Below are 17,044 nucleotides of genomic sequence, written 5' to 3' on the forward strand. Positions count from 1 at the left end.
GATGTAGTATTTATCAGTGCAGGATAGACAGACTCTGGCAGTTATATTCTGTATCTGGGGACTCAGCTTAGTCTCCCATAATTTAGCCCCCAGAGCACAAAGCTGAGTGTATATTTCACTTATGGCTACCTAACTTTCCTATAGGTTCTATTATTGAAGGCTACTGGCTTAAGTTTTGAAGTTGGATTAAAGGAGTGTGGCTGCCTTGGATGTAGCATAACTTCACCAACTCTTCTCACCAGTTTTCTTTTGTTTCTTCTATGTACTGTAATAATTATATTATTAATTGTTGTTCAAATAGGTAAAACTTACTTTTAGAAATATTGCTCAAGTTAAAGGGTTACAGAGATAAAGGTAGTTCACTAGTCTCCAGTATAGACGGACAAATGAAAGTACTGAGTGATCCCTGCTGTGGAGACTGTCTGGTCTAATGTAAAGCAAGAAATAGCACTGGAGTGAAAAACAGGAATTCTTTCTTTGTCTTTCCTACTTCTGCTGCAGATAATTTTTCTTAAAATACTTTAGTCCCATGATCTGGTAATTGCTAACACACAGATTGGCAAACTTCCTTTCCCTCCCTTCCCGTAGTGCCATTTAAGTGCGTGCTTTGGGGGCTAAAGTAGGAACTACAGACTTCCTATTTTACAGGCAATTGCATAGACTTCCCTTGAAGGGGTGTGGTCTGCTTCTCTGAAAGTGGCATTTGAGATGCACAAAAGATGTGGCAATTATTTGGAAGACTTACTTGCCAAGAAAAGCCTGTGCTTGGTTGATACCTTCAGTCTGCAGTTGTAGACAAGTGTGGGTTTGATGGTTTCAGCATCAGAGGATTCTGGTGCTGTGGGACAGGCTGAACAGGGAGAATCACCCACCACATTGAGTCATCTGCCTCACAGACATCTCTGGGTCCAGGTAAGGGAATGGCTTCCTTTCCGGGGGAAGCAAAACAGCAAAGTCTGTCCTCATACAAGGGCTTGTGGGTGCCTTAGGGATTCCTTAGCTGTAATGACTATTCAATTGCTCAGCCAGCTGTCTCTGGTGTAAGGAAGTGATGTTCAGGAGTCTGAAAGTCAACAGGAATTGAAAAGAAGTTTTTCCATGCTCCCCTAAAGTAGAAAAAAGTCTCAGATCTGTAACATACTTAAGTAGGTGAGTGTGTTATGCTTTTGAGAGAGCAAGGAGAGATGGCCAAAAGGACTTGAATTGCAGTATTGAACAGTGTGGGCCATGGTCTTGAAACTGCTCAATCTACTCTCACCTTCCACCATCACCAAAGATAATTAGTTTCTTTGGTATTATGTCTACAATTTGCAATTTGCTTGAGGAGCAGCTAGAAAAGTAGCATGTTGAAGAAAAATCTGTAAGTGAATGAATGTGGAAATTCAACCACAAAACTCCCAGGAATTACGTGGCTGGAGATCATATTTTTGAGGAAAGCTAAAAAGCAGAACACAATTGTGGTTCATTAGGAAGGCTTTGAGCAAAAAGAGCAGAAGGATAAATGAATTCGAAGGCTGAGTTCTCTTCACAGATTAGGATTGCTTCTTGTTGCTGCTCAGCTGACAGAATCCCTGCACTTCCTTGGAAATGGACATTTCCTTCATTCTTTGCATCTTTTGTTGCTCATACATAAAGAAGACATGAATTTTGTCCTACAATATATGCTTGGTAGAAGCTCTTCCTGAATGTCACTCCAACACGAGAAGTTCCCTTATTCAGTTTTACTTCTCTTTCTGTGAAACGAAAACAAGCAGTTCCACAGTAAGTAGAGCAAAAGAGTAGCAGTGGACAATGAAAACTATGATCTTCTGAACTAGGATCAAGCCTGTGGGCAAAGGACAGTATGAACATGAAAGAGATTTTCATCCTGCTGCTCAGTCTGTATTTGGACTTCACTGTTCAAGCCATTCGAGGTGAGATTCAAATTTATATTCTCTTTCATCCTTCTGTTATTGCCTTTCTTTTTGTATCTGTTTGCTTCTTTCAGCTAACGCTCTTCCTCATTTTCTGCTTGCTTTTCTGCTTCCTTCTTCCACTGCCTTCTACACTGTGGAACAGACATCTTGGATCAAAATCAGTGTGTAGCAAGTGCATGTGCAGACAAATCAGTTGCATGTTGATGGTATGGACAGGTGAAATACTGGATAAATGTATGAGATAAACAAGGTGACTGGATAATGAGTGAATGTAAAAGGGAAGCAGACCTTGATAATTAGTGAAAACATAGGAAAATGAAGGGCTGCATAATTCTGATGGAAGTATACAGGAGCAGAGCATGTGGACAGACACAAGACAGTGTGGTGGGGGCTACCAAGAGCAACATCCAGATGACCTGATTTTCTTCTTATGGAATTGCTGACAGATAAAGAGACCATTTGGCATATCCTTTGCTTATGTTTCTGAGTTTAATATCTTTTCTTTCTGATGCAATGAGAACTACTCTTTACCCTAAAAAGCCCCTGAAACAAGCTGATAGTAGCTCCCATCAAGAAAAATTGAGAGAGCACACTCATGTATGCACACTGACATTTTTGTCATCTGAAGGTGCAACATCCCAATGGCACAGCACAGATATTACCTTCAGAGAAAATAAAGCAGGATAACAAAGCAACTTGCTTTGTAATGCATGTGCTAGGGACAAGTCTGTATTTCCCAACTTCACAGTTGTGAAGTTAAAATAAAGTTATCCCTCATGAGAGGTCTGGCCACTTCTGTGTCATAAATCTAGTTCCAATAAATTAGTTTGGGAATTCTCCTGAGTCATAATGGATGTATTCCCAGAGCATCTCACTTTTAAATATACCCTTCTAGCATCATAACCTTTACCAGGAAGTTAGTGGGAAAAAAATCCATACACCAACACAAAAGTATGAAATGATAGCTGTATTTCTGCTGTCCATGGTATCTACTAATCCTTGGAAACAATCGATGTTTGAAAAGTAATACCTTGGCTAGAATTATATTCTTTGCATGGACAAAAATCTTGCTTAATCGTTGTTAGTTGTAGCTTGGTTTGGACACTTGTATATGGTAGAGATGTGTAGAATGGCCCCAACACTGTATATATTTTCACCAAGGTATGCCCCATCCCTGAAGGTGTTTGGGGCCAAGCCGGATGGGGCTCTGAGCAACCTGGTTTAGTGCCCATGTCAGGGGGATTGGAATTTGATGATCTTTATTGTCCCTTCCAACCCAAACCATTCTACAATTCTATAATTTTCTGGTGCCAATAGGAGAGTACTGTTATCAGTGTCTTACCCATTCTGCACCTCTTGGCATTTCTCACTATTTGCATTTGTAGTCACTGCATTTTTTTTTTCCTGAATTCCTTACTCAGAGAGTATCCCTATGAAAAGTTTGAGCTGCTACTATGACTACAAATCACAGGTCACCTGCACATGGATGGAGCATTCAGAGGCTCATGACCTTGTTAATATGATTCTTTACGAGAGGAATGATTCTATAATGTAAGTACCTATAATGTGCTGAGCTGGATAAAAGTCCAAAGGGAAATTGGTCATAACTTGGAATCCTAGGGATGAGTGGTCAGGTTTTAAGAAAACATGTTCACTTCTTTCTGTCATTGGGTTAAAGCAAAAGTTGTGTCTGCTTCTGAGGCCTCATCTAGGAAGGGAAGAATGAATAGACTATGTTAGTGGAGCTATTTTTATCACATTTATAATCATTTTCCATAATTCTGTTATGGGATTATAGATATGAAATATGATGGGGCATATAGGATGCTAATAATGGAGAGGAGAGGATGGTGTCAGAATGAAAGCAAGCATAAGTGTTTTTTGTAAACCCAAAAGGGAGGAGACATTCCCAGTGTCATTTTGTCAATTTAGAAGCCTCACTGAGAGTGTGGTTTTGATCACGTCTGAGAAACATGTATAGACTGTGTGTTTGTGAGATAGAGAAGAAGTGGTAAGTTCATCTGTGCTATCAGTTTTCCTCCCAGAGACACTGGTGTGTTTATGACAGTATCTCTCTGTTACAACTGTTTCCTTTTGAAAAGGGAACTGAATCACCAGACTGAATCGATTGTGAGGATACAAAAGGACAGAAAGGGAGGATACTTAAAGGAGAGAGGAAGGTAAAGATGGATAGATGAGAAGAAAATGATTTAGAGCCTGGGCGTACAGGAAGGAAAGGAAAGAACTGATTTTATTGCAAACAAGAGAGAATAAATAGACCTAAAAGCAGCTGAAATCAGTGGAAGAACTTCAGAACAGAACCTTGAAGTTAATACTTCTGGGAAAAGAGGATATGAAGTTACTTGGACTTTTGGAGGATTCTCTGGAACATTGTTACATAATGGAGTGTGTGGATCATGAAACATGACTGAAGTAAACTAGTCAGACAAGCAGGTATGGAACATGGACAGTCACACAACTGGAACCAAAATGGCCAACAACTAAACTCAATCATCTCATAGATGAAGAATAGTTGACTAAGTCCCAAACTGTAGGGTAATGCTGGTGAGTAGATAGAAGTATCTTTTGGACTTCATAACCCTCGGACTGACTCTTTTGTTTAAGGTTATGCACATATATAGTCAGCCCCACCCATACTTCAGCAATATTCCTGGTTTCCTTGCTAATACCCAATTCTTAAAACTAGCAATAGTGCTGAATAATGCTTGCTGACATATAGTTGGCTAGAAGACTCTATACTATCCTGGAAAACAGAATTTGGCCTTAAATATTCATAACTTAATATTTCTCATCTGAACTGGAACAATATAATATACTGGGCAAGAGGCCATAAGCACAAAGAAAATTCCGAGAGTATCAAAAGAAGCAACACATCTCTCCAGCAGCTACGGCTACTGCAAACACACAAAGATTATCCCCTCCTGTCTAGTTTAAAATACTGTTTCTAATTTTCATGATGCTCCAGAGCCTGGAAAAAGGTTATCTGAAAGGATGATTAACATTCTGGATGAACTCTTTAATAAATGCTTCAGGTCCCTTGTCAGAACAGAACTACTAAGGATACAGAAGTACATTTTTAAATCTTTTTTAAAAGTCTTTCTGGGACTGCAAAATTAATGTCATCAATAAGCTAAGGATCATCAGAATTTTCCTGCCTTTCATTCTGAATAAAAGGTGCATTTACATGACATTAATTTTCATCATGCTGTTTCTCACTTAAAACTATGAGGTGAGATAGAGCTAGGCTAAAAAGTAACAACAACAGACTGGTACTAAAATATAACATTCTGCTGTATAACTTTGAAATGAGGAGGCATTTGACAAAAATTGTGGTATTAAAAGTATTTGTCATATCAACTGATGCAAAACAGAACTAGCAGGTACAGTGAGAAGAGGATATAAGCGCCTTATAACAACAGAATGGGATGAAACTGGTTTCAGGTGTTTAGCTTTGCATTAACTATAGGTATCCAAATCAGATCTTTAGAGATTACTTTCTCTATACACAGGGAGAACATAGAGATGTTTTGCACACGCCAGGCAGAAAATGACTTGCATGAGGCTCCAGATGCGTATGTGCATTGGGTTTGTCGCAACTCTACAGACTATTTTGGATGGGGGATAGAACTTACTTATGGCTTCAAACCTAACAAGATGCTTCAAGCAGAACTAAATGTTGATCTTTTCCAAAATGGTAAGACATAAGTACCAAATTCTCATTTTCCAATGAATTTTAAGGATCTTTGCGTCTGGATTTGCCGTTCAGTCAGGAACTGAATTCCACTGCCATCATGAAAACTGCAAAGAAGTTCCACATTGAGGGGATGGGGTGGGAAGAGGGAAGGGCACGTTTCTGGGAGCAGCTGGACCTGTATCATCTCAGGAGCTACACAAGCAGAAGATACTTGGTGTGGCAGGGATAAGATATTCTCCAAATGGGAAAACTTACCTAGATGTTCTCTTCCCCTCTTCTTGTCCTTTCCTCACTATCTCCTCTCATGCCTGTGCTTTCACCTTCAGTTCAGCCGCTCCCACCTCAAAACCTCTCAGTCAGCTTGATGGCATCAGGAGACTTCTTGCTGACCTGGAAAACAGCCGATGGAAGCCAAGGGCTGGGCAATGCACTGGAGTATGAAGTCACTTACAAGCGGGAATGGGAGTCCTGGGAGGTAAGAGTGAAGGAGCATTGATCTGTCCTGGGATGAGCTGCACCATTCTAGGCATTTGAAAGTCTGTGGTAAAGCTGTGCAAAGGAATGGCCTTTCTGTTCTCAGGCACTAGGAAAAGGTGCAAAAAATGTTGTTTTGGGTCAGGCAGGAGAGGCTCTTCCTGGTTGCGAGTGACTTGCCCAGTGAAATACCATTTGTCCTGAACTGAATACAAAGACCTCTTCTCCACTGAAAGAGAAAAAACCCCACTGTGCTTGTGTTTTGTTGGAATTGATTTTGCCCTGAATCCCTACCAAACTGAATTAAACCATGTTCCAAAATAACTTTGAAATTGCTACCTTATGGAGAAGGAAATGGTTTGGAAGTGTTTTTGTTTTTGTTGTTGCTGTTGGGGTGTTTTTTTGGTGTTTGGTTTTTGCAGGGTTTTTTTGTGTTTTTTAAATTATTTTTATGATCCATATCCTTTGCTCTATTGTTTCCCTGGATATATGTATGTTTCTCTTCTGTACCTGTCAGCTTAATCTTTAGTTTTTAAGGGAAGTATCTTGACCAGATTCCCACATAATTCAGCACTGAACAGTGTTATGAACATGGGTAGCTGGAGGTGAAGACAGTCAGGCCCCTGCAAGCTGCAGGAGTTGGCCTACTTGTTGGGGGAGATTGTGGCTGAGAGAGCCCATGGCTCACTCTTCCTGTGCCATGCTGGCAGCACACACGCTGAAGCCCCTCTAGTGTGGGAGTAAGCACCACTGCATGGCAGCATGTGTGGGACTGCTGGGATATGCCACCTGGCAGTCACTTCCTCTCACTCATCCTGTGTCTTCCCTTCACCCCTCTTCTACATTCCCCAACTCCCCCATTTTCCCCCTCCCTTCCTCTGCATCTCTCCCCCAACAACAGGGTGCTGCCTCGCTCTTCCTCTCCAACACCACACATTGCAGTCTCAGCAGAGAGGACCTTGTCCCAGGGAGCAGCTATGTTGCCCGTGTGCGAGCCAGACCAGGGCAGGCCAGTGGCTTCTCTGGGCAGTACAGTGCATGGAGCACGGAGTCATCATGGAAGACCCCTGAAGGTAGCATGGGACAAAGAAGGGCTGTGCAGGGTCGGAAGCTCTTGCTGAGAAGCCAGACCTTTTCTGTCACTTGTGTTCTCTGAAGGTGGCCTTCAGCCCAGGAACCTTCGCTGCCTCTTCAATGGTGGAGATCGTCTGACCTGCAGCTGGGAAGTGAGGAAAGCAATCACCACCTCTGTCATCTTTGGGCTGTTCTTCAGGGCCACTCCAGCATCAGAGTACGTGCTCTGCCTGTGGCAGCATGTCTGTGCCTCTCCTGTGGGGTTTCTGCTCTGTCCCATTCCCCTAATCTAAGTTGAACCTCTTTTTCTCCCCTCAGAGAAAAGGAATGCTCTCCTGTGCATGAGAAGACCTTGCTCCATGTCCCGTATGTGGTCCAGAGCTGTGAGATCCCTGTTAGCAATTCCAGCAGCAAAAGCCAGTACAATGTGTCTGTCCGGGCCAAGGTGGAGGAGAAAGTGATCAAAAGCTACAAAAACAGTTAGTTACTGTGTTGTTTCTTGCTTTTTGTCTTTCTTTCTTGGAGAGATGCCTGCCAAGCAACATAGGCTGAGGACAATGGCAAGGAAGAAAAGGGAGTGGGGAGAGGAAGAAACAATTATTAATGAAGAAAGGAACTGTGTCTGGACACAGATCTGTGATATGTGGGTGTGCAGTTCCTCAGTGGCACTTGTTACTCTGAGGAAGGTGATGGTGGCAGAAACTGCTGTGTAGAAATTCAGGTTGTAACCCAGAGCTTCTCAATCAATAATTTTCACCCTGATGACTTCTCTGTGATTGACCTTCAAGAGTGTCCCAGGTGACAGGGAGCTGTGGTGAGAGGTGTTTGTGGAGAGTGTGTTACTATGTGATCTCTCAAGAAGCCAATGGAGCTCTTGTAAGTTTGTGCTGTGGCCTCTGCAATACTCTATGAGGTAGGAATCCTCTGCCCAGTGAGGTGCACCAAGTGGATCATCTCTGCCTACATGTAACTGGAGGTATTTGGGCAAATCTTCACAGAATAAAGCTGGGAGAATTCCTGCAGTGGGCGAAAATATCAGGATGTAGCTCCAAGAGAGCTGAAAATCTCTGGAAATGTGGTGGACCAGAACAGATATTTCAACTATTGCTTTGCTGCTTTTCTGTACACAGGGAGTGCTGTCAACATTCATGGGTATGGATTTTCTGTTATTGAATAGTCTAGTGGTTTATTGTATTTGAGTAGAAAATGAAGATGCATAGAATTAAGACATGTCAAAAAGATAAGACTTCTTCAATTGCAGAAAACAACAATGTTTTCAGTCTCAGAAATGATTCATGGTGGGGAAAAAGAGTGTTGGCCAAGTAGGTTGGTAAGTGGACTGAGATATTTCTTGTGTTCCAGTTCAGGTGCTGCCACCTGCAAATGTGTCAGTGACAGCAACAGAGAACCAAGAGTATGAACTGAGGTGGGTAAAACACACTATGAGTTACGACTTCATAACACAAAGATACCAAGTTGAATACTGGGAAAACAACCAATATGAAAAGGTAAATCTTACAAAGTGCAGGAGTCCTGAGTATTGCTTTGCTGGACAAATGGAAAGAAACTTCTCACCTCTGTAATTTGTGCTTATTTCATCTTCCCAGAGTCTCCAGAAGTTAAATATCAGCAATGGTGAACCTCCCTTCATCTTCACTCTTCAGATGTTGGCACCATCTACGGAATATAGGGGGAAAATGCGTGCAAGGGTGAATACACATCTGGATTATGAGGGACCTTGGAGTGAATGGAGTGAGGAGTTCACCTGGAAGACTGAGAATGGTAATTTTCTTGCTGGCTGCTTCTGTAACACTTTTGTGGACTGCTAATGGCTGAAATTCCTCTTTAGAAAAGGATATTCTCTCAGCTGAGGTTGGTGTGAGATGCAGCTGTGAGCTATCTGAGGTCACTTAAGGCAGCTTCCCTGCCTGCATCCTTGCAGTGCAGCAACAATGCTAGTGAACAAGGTGAATGACCTTTTAAGCTTCTTTCCTACTTGCCTTCATAAAGTGAGTACAACTAACCATAAACTTTTCCACATGGAGAATGAAGCAAAGATTCTGCCCAAAAGATTGTTCTTGTTTCCTAATTCCAGTAGTCCATTCTGCTGTCAGTGACTGAAAAGCCTGAGACTGCAAGAAGATAGAATATAAGCCATTAGTTTTTTATATTTGCAGGGGTACAATAAGGTTGTGAAAAACACACAGTGGAGTGTGCTGGAGATAAAACCTTTACATGTTTCTGCTGCTTCTGGATTTATAAGAATGTCTGGCATCATATGTTCTTTTAATATGATACATGGTTTGTCCTGAGGAAGCTTGCAGTGGTGATACTGTAGGCACATTTGGATGAGTATATTCAGGAAGAAATTGGTGTGCTGTTGTGGCTGTTACTAGAGGAAGATCTGAGAAGATCTCTGAGACCCCATTGTAGAGTCAGGCAGACCTAAGATGCCTGGAGACATACATATTGTTCATGATGGAGTGAGGTTCCTAACCATCTTCTTATTAGCATAAATTGTTTACTCTGATGTCAGTAAAAACTCAAAAATGTATCAGTAAAGGAAATAATGAACTCCTTTGCTCAGTAAGCTGTTCAGGCCTTTTTTGGTCTGTCCCACTTTGGAGGGTATCCCAACAGTTTGAAAGCCTTTTATGATCCTGTCTCTCAACATATCACCTGTGTTTTCCTGATCTGCCTGTATGAAGAGTGACCAGTGTGACAAACCTGTTATGGGAAAGAGCCACTCTACAAGTGGATACCTATTTCTGTTTTCTCTGTTTCAGTTCTGCCACCAGTGGTTCTCCCAGTGATTGTCCCAGCTCTTGTCATTACTTTGCTAATGGTTTCTTGTTGCAGCTATAAATATTTACTCAGGTAGGCTTGTGTTGCAACTAGGACATTTAGCAGCCTGTTGACTGTGTGGGTGGCATAAAGGCTGAGGCACTTCTTGTCCTCAGTGAGGGAGAGGTCTGTGTGATCAGCCTTGATAGGAAACCTTGTCCATGTCTGTGCAAGGGTGAGAGTTGGGTGGTGCTGTACTGGTGGTGTCTTGCTGTGCAGAGCAACATGGTGTATGGGGTGCAGTCTTTTCTGGTTGCAGTCATATCAAGAAGCAAATCTTCAAAACTCTGTGTTGTTGCTGCAGGAAGAAGAAAATGTGGGAGGAAAAGATTCCAAACCCCCAAAAGAGTCTTCTGATCCAGAGCTACGTGGGGGTAAGAGGAAACTGTACCTTGAAGGGTTCATTATTTCTCTCTCTTTTTCAGGACTTCCAAAAATCTTAAGAGCTCTTCTTGTTTCCTAATCCATAATGAAGAGTTATCTTCATTAGTCAAAGACTTATTCTTGGGAGAAGTTCTGGTCCTACTCAACATAATAGTGTTCTTAAATTTATACTAGCAGACTTCTTCGTGCTGTGCTTGTCAGCAACACTGTAATGTAAAATCAACCTAGAAAATTTTCAGTACTTTAAAATTTTAACTGACTGACATAATCTAGTGTCATTAGCAAACTTCATCAGCTAATGCTGATCCCTGGATAGGCAAGAGAAGAAATCAGCACCTCCCTCTCCACTTTTCCTCCTCACACAGTACTCAAGGTGCGGCCACATAACTGCTAAATACAGCAGGTAATTGCCTCTTTTGCCTGGCTGATGATACTGTGTTTGAAGCACCCCAGGATGGAGCTTTCTCCCCTGGCTGTCAGGGTGCATGCTGATATTGAGCCTGATGTCATCTTGCAACACCAGACCCCTTTTTGCAGGATTGCTCTCCAGATACTCCTCTCCTAATTTGTACTTACATCCATGTTACTCTATCCCAGGTGAAGAATCTGGCATTTGAATTTGTTAAATTTCATTGTGCTGAGGATTGTCCAGTGCTCCAGTCTATCTAGATTCCTCTGCAAGGCCTCTTGTCCCTCAAGAGAGTCAATAGCATCTCCCAGTTTGAGATCGTCAGCAGACTTGCTGATTGCGGCTTCAAGTCCTTCATCCCGATCATTGATAAATATATTGAACTGGCCCTAGAACTGAGCTCTGAGGTACTTTACTGTACCTGGTGACTGGTCACCAGCATGATATAGGCCCATTCACTAACACCTTTGAGATTCTGCCCTTCAGCCAGTTCTTCATGCAGCACACTGCCTTTGTCTGTGGGGAACATACAGTCCCTGATTCTACTTCAGTGAGACTGCTCTTTGGTCATGTCTGCGTTTTCATTTTCAGAAAGCACATTTGGGACAGTGGCCAACAAGCAGCCAGCTGGACTTCAGCAAATACAACCTTTCTGAGAAGATGGAGCAGGCTAGTTTCCTTCAAGTTCTGGACAGGTGAGTGAAGAGCACATAATAGTGACATTGTGAGCAATAGTCTCTAAGACCTCTCTACAGGATATCCTACAGGATATAATCAAATGTTCTGACACTAAAAAGCCTATACAAGTTTCTTTTGAGGAGGGGATACAATGTTTTACTACCTGGGTTAGACTGCGTCTCCAAGAAAACTGTTTTCTGAGCCTGTGTTTAGCTATGTGTGTTTTCAAATAACCTTGTTTTATATTTAATGTTTGCCACAATAATAGCACTCATGAGCAACTTCTAACTTTCCCACATTCAGGCAGGTGAAGACTTTGGCAGAGTGTCCCAAAGGGCAGACAAAAAAGACAGAAGTTTCCCCTGTTGCACTGGACCTACAGAACTCATACCATGCTTTAAATGAGCCAGATCATGCCCCACTTGTCAGTTCAAGTCAGATTGCTGGTCATTCCTTTCCTGTTTCAAGGAGAAACAGTGCTGGTGCAAGTATTGCTTCCCACACAGCAATCCCTTGCTTTGCTTTCAATGGTCCATACTTGTACAGCCCAGTTATGTCCTCCCACCCTGATATACATCAGTCCTTGGAACTGGACCCGGTCAGAATTTGTAAGAAATCAGTTTCCCTTCACTATGTGACTCTCCCAAGTGAAGACTGTTCCCAGGCTACTCAGAGGCAAGAAGAACCTGGAGCAGGTCCTCCAAAACCCTACCTACTCACAGATCAGAAGGAAATGATGCAGCACCTCAGTGATCAGGAAGAAGTCTCACCAGCCCCACCAGTCTGTGGGAAAGACATGGGAACACAAGAGCAGAACTCTCCAAAGGCTCTCAACTGTACGGCGATTCCTCAGCAGTGCCCCTTGGATTACATCACGACAGAGAACCCGTTACTGCCATTGGCCAGTGCCTCTACCCACCCTCCACTTGTCACTGCTGGGGAGTCATCTTGTGGCTCACAGGAGCCCCAGCCCCCGAGTGGCCACCCTTGCTGTGAGTCTTCTCCTGGGAAAATTGGTGTCACAGTCCCAGTTTCAGTCCAAGCACCAACCTCTTCTCCTGAATTGCCCCTGGAGACATTTGGAGACTATCTTACTGTGCCTTTAGGTCTCAATGGACATTCAGAACCCACAAAGATTCTTTTGTCTGTCTTACAGAAGGAAAATGGTCTTCCTAGAAAGCAGCCTTTGCCAGAGGGTAACTTAGTGGTGTTAAACCCTGACAGCACTGAGCCAGTTTTCCTTTGCCAGATTGGTGACTATTGCTTCCACAGCCTAAAATCCAGTGTGAAGATGGATAATAGTCAGGAAGACAACCAAGTCAAGGAACTTTCTGAAGACAAGGCAACACTTGGGAAGCCTGTATCTGATGATGAATCCATCACTGGCAAGGAAAAAGATGTATCAAAAATGCAGGCGATACAGCTTTTCAAAATCCTGAAATCAGATGATTACTTTTCCTGGCAGCAATCTTTGAGGATCAAAGAAATTTGTTAAATGGGCAAATATTAATGAATAGCAAAGAGACAGATAACTGAAAGAGGTTGCCACTCTCTGATGAAAATGAACCTTCAAACCAAGGAACAAATAAACACGAGTTTCATTTTCAAGCTTCCAGTCCAACTGAACTTGAAGTAGTTCACTATCAATCTCAGTGGTCTTCACACGTTTGGCATGAAATACAATACATGTATTGTTCTTTGGTATTTTTGAAAATTTTTTGACTTACCCACAATGAGCAGTTTATCCTCTTTATGATCCTGTGGCAGAACACAATCATCTTGCAATTATTCCAGATTGCCTGGCAAAACTGGCCAAAAATGCAGACTTAACAGCATGAAGTGCTATTGAAGGAGACAAGCTTGGAAACCTTGAAAAGAAAACTTAGATTCTTAAGACCAATTATTTTTAACTGTAAAATAGATCAAAAAATCTTAAGGAACTTTCATATCTCTGCCTTTCCACTGTGGCATGAAGTATATATTGTCTAAAGTGAAAAAATGCAGACAGTTACAGGTGGGTAAATGTAAAATGAGAAAAAAATTCTTGAAGTCCAACAATTCGGAGGAAAACTTTCTTAGAGTTCATGTGCAGTATGTCATAGAAAATTCTAAGGAGAACAAGGAAACATTACTGGGATACGTAAAGTAGGCTATAGAGAACCATTTGGTAGAAGAAACAAAGCTCATCCTCAGCTGAAAGAAAACCCAAGGACTCCTAAGGTTCAGTGAGAGGGAGTGGGGCAGGGAACAGAGGTTGGCACGCAAGATATGTTGGGTTGGTGCACAGGACAGTATCTGCTGTGGTTTTCCTATTTCTAGGTGTTACATTACTGTATGATTTTCTTTTAAGTTCATTGACTATTCATAAATAATAATCTTAACTGTGTAATTGATTCTTAGCTTGTTTTTTTTCCTAAGTAATAAGATGTGTTGAGAAAGAGGACACATTTGTGCCAGTTTTACTGTAAAGAAAGTGTTTCATGGAAAGAGCACTTGGTGACCAGTGAAAAGGCTTTGATTTCAGACCTGAAGGTGCACTTGCATTCAAAAAAACCATTTCTTTTTTCAAATATATCATCTGTACTAATAAAAATATTATTTCTTCCTATAAATATTTCCTTTCATATAATATTGTTAAAATATTGTGGTTACAATAAAATTACTATAAGCTTATCTGATCTGGTCTCAAAAAATTCTTTATGTTAGCTATGCCACCTCTGAGGTAGGACACTTTCTCCTGACTTTGCTATATTATTTGACAGAGATAATGAGTTCTGTATTTATGCCAGCTGATTCCTCCTGCTGGGTTAATGGGACAGTGCTGATTCTGAAATTGCAAAGAAATGAATATTTTTTTTAGAATTTAATCCTTAGAAATATCATTTTAAGTCTAAAACGAGTGCAAATTCAGTTTGGTGTTCTTGCCAGTAAAAGGTGAGCAGTTGCAGCCTCTGATAGAGAATATTGATGAACACTTTGAGAGATTTTCCATTTTGACATTTTTTAATCCGTGGATTTTTTTGTTAGTCTCTTCTTTGGTGTTTTATGAGTGGCACAATTATTTCTTCCAGGATATATGATTGTGGTCTATCTAAGCATGTCCTAAAAGGAGATGTTTAAATTCATATGCAAATTTTGTATCTGTATGCACATCTTAGATATGCATCACTTTCCTGGACCTTGAATTGCTGGGTTTAATAATGAAGAAGAATATGAGCAGGAGAGCCTTTATTCAACTCAGTGGCTTTTGAATGGAGCCCATTTGCATTGTGGGCAGTACTCTAAGAGCTCTCTGTTCCTTCTGTCACTCTGCACTTCACTGGCCATTTGTGGAGGCTGATTTTGAAGACAGGATTTACAGACACAAGCACATAATATCCACAGAGTGGGTATTATCCTATGATCACTTCAGGAGCCTGGAACTTGCGGAGCGACATGCCACTGTCAGCGAGGGGAGCTGAGCAGTGGTGTTCATTGCAACTGTAACAATTGGTTTAGGGCAGAACGAGTTTCTTCCCTAAGGACTCGTTCAATATCCACATAAGTATCATTAAATAAAATCTGTAAGGAACGTTGGAAGCAGGGCTCATAATCTACGGCTCTGGTCTGCCAGAGAAATCCACTTCTTACTTACTGTGTTACAGAATCAAAACTTCCAGAAACTTCATCTGTGCCAGATCCTATGAATCTTCCATTCTCTCCTGCATGAAGTCCAGGGGCAGTGGTGGTGGTAAAAAGCATTTTACAATCCTTTAGCCTGCTGTGGAGATTCAAGGCTTAGAAGCTGTCATGAGTCCCAGGTCTTCAACTTCCTGATCATTAGCCTGAGCCACCAAGTCGCTGTGCAAAAGCAGGTTGATGCTACCTTTCCCAGTGCTAGGTACTGATAAGCAGGAGAGGAATCATCATTCTGATGAGTCAGGAGCCAGTTATGACATGCTCCTCTCTGTAGGACTTCTCACTTCCAGCCCCTCAGCCTGTATATCTGCTGGTGATGAGTCACCCATGTTTCCTATATAGCCAAAAAGGAGAGGTAAGCACCTCACTACTGTAAATAGCATTTTACAACTCCCTATTTACATTGAATATACAGTTATAAGATAATTGCAACCCTTTCCTTACTGCACACTAAGCATAAAAGATTCTTCTTGTATCTTAACAGCTGGCATTTCTTGTTTTTTTGCTCTGTAGCAATCACTTTATTATTTCCTTATCATAATCTTCATCAACCAGAAATATATTACCTGAATTTGCATGAGATTAGGGGAGGAAATATATTGTGACCTCAGCAGTTCTAATTAAGGTCAATGCTGATCTGCTCTGTTGTTGTCTTTTTGCAACCTTGGGGGTTGCCTTTTATTTAAGGAAGGAAAAAGGGGGCTGAATGGTTTGCTGGAAAAGGAAACCTACAGTAGAAAGCTCTCCAAGGCCTCAAGGAACAATAGCTGGAGACTTTCTGAGAATCTTGTGTCTCTGTTTGGTGGCGGAAAGCAAACCCATCCTGCAGTTGCTGCATAGTTTCTTGTTCATGAGCACGTTGTACACACAACCTTATTCCCACAGAAGTCCACTGAATTATCTCTGCCTGTTCTCACTCCCTACTTGCTCCCTTCTGCTCTCGCTCTGGAGATGAAACTTCCATGAAAAGAAATACAATGTGTCACATTCTCTGCATGGGGAATAAGTAGGACTTTAGGTCTCTCTTGGCCCTTTATAAATCTGTTCAAGGATCTACCAGGATTCAATAGGCTCCAATCTTGATCCTAGCAACTCCTCGTATCACACAGTAGATGTTTCACCATGGCATTCAGTGAGTGAACCCAAAATTCCCTGCAAACTCACTCAGTGTGAGCCAGATATAGGTCAGACTCTGTAGATTGGTTGTGTACTTGCCAACTTGTTGGTAGAGAAGTGCATGGCCGTCATACTTGAAGGATAATTTGTTTGTCTAGAGAATTAATTGTATTGTATGGCCAAACTTAATGAACGCAGATTTGGGCAGGGCTCTCCCCACATGGGTGTGCTCTTCCAGCCTGCACAGTGGATTTTTAGGTGAGGCACAGCGTGCGCAGAACTGGCCCCACCGTTTAAGTCCTGAGGTCCATCTGCCATGGCCGAGCGAGCTTGGACAGTGACAGTGAAGTCCTCGGGACTGTCTACAGCACCCGGTACTAACCGGGGCTGACCCTGCTGAGCATCCAAGATCTGATGGGATCGGATGGCAGGGAGGCATTGAACTGCCCTGTACAGTCTCCACTGAGACTCGAACTCACCACCTTGTGATCAGAGTCCGGAGTGCTCACTATTACACCATGGGACTTAATTGTAAAGCTATCTGAAACAATGGGATAGCTTTCCCTCTTTTTAAAATTTTTCCAGCTCCTTGCTCACAGAGTGCACTTACAATGCAAAGTTTTGACAGGAATACTTTTGCATCTTCTAAGCTGTTTGATTTGCAGCAAAGTGCATTCAAAGTTTATTCAAGTTTATTTCATTCACTGCAGATTCATGATGGCAGATTCGTAGCGTTGTTTCAGCATCTAAAGACAC

General features: G+C 41.9%; 1 protein-coding gene across 1 annotated transcript; it reads left to right on the plus strand.

Annotated features, from left to right (window-relative positions):
- The first annotated feature begins 654 nt into the window (after positions 1-654).
- On the plus strand, positions 655-14,167 carry CSF2RB (colony stimulating factor 2 receptor subunit beta). Its single transcript, XM_071551705.1, has 14 exons — positions 655-912; positions 1,532-1,913; positions 3,338-3,467; positions 5,447-5,631; positions 5,958-6,106; positions 7,007-7,178; positions 7,264-7,396; positions 7,498-7,658; positions 8,542-8,687; positions 8,787-8,961; positions 9,966-10,056; positions 10,328-10,397; positions 11,408-11,511; positions 11,798-14,167. Exons 2-14 carry the CDS (start codon positions 1,844-1,846, stop codon positions 12,987-12,989), a joined length of 2,778 nt encoding a protein of 925 aa, XP_071407806.1. The 5' UTR covers positions 655-912; positions 1,532-1,843; the 3' UTR covers positions 12,990-14,167.
- The last annotated feature ends 2,877 nt before the right edge of the window (positions 14,168-17,044 follow it).

This window comes from Pithys albifrons, chromosome 3 (assembly GCF_047495875.1).
Source record: "Pithys albifrons albifrons isolate INPA30051 chromosome 3, PitAlb_v1, whole genome shotgun sequence".
NCBI lineage: Eukaryota > Metazoa > Chordata > Aves > Passeriformes > Thamnophilidae > Pithys > Pithys albifrons.

Bases quoted from the DNA above. Each gene is read 5' to 3' on its own strand.
- CSF2RB (XM_071551705.1), top strand. From the start codon at position 1,844: ATGAACATGAAAGAGATTTTCATCCTGCTGCTCAGTCTGTATTTGGAC. The intron at 6,107-7,006 runs GTAAGAGTGAAG...CCCCAACAACAG, and splicing joins GGGAATGGGAGTCCTGGGAG to GGTGCTGCCTCGCTCTTCCT. The intron at 7,659-8,541 runs GTTAGTTACTGT...CTTGTGTTCCAG, and splicing joins GATCAAAAGCTACAAAAACA to TTCAGGTGCTGCCACCTGCA.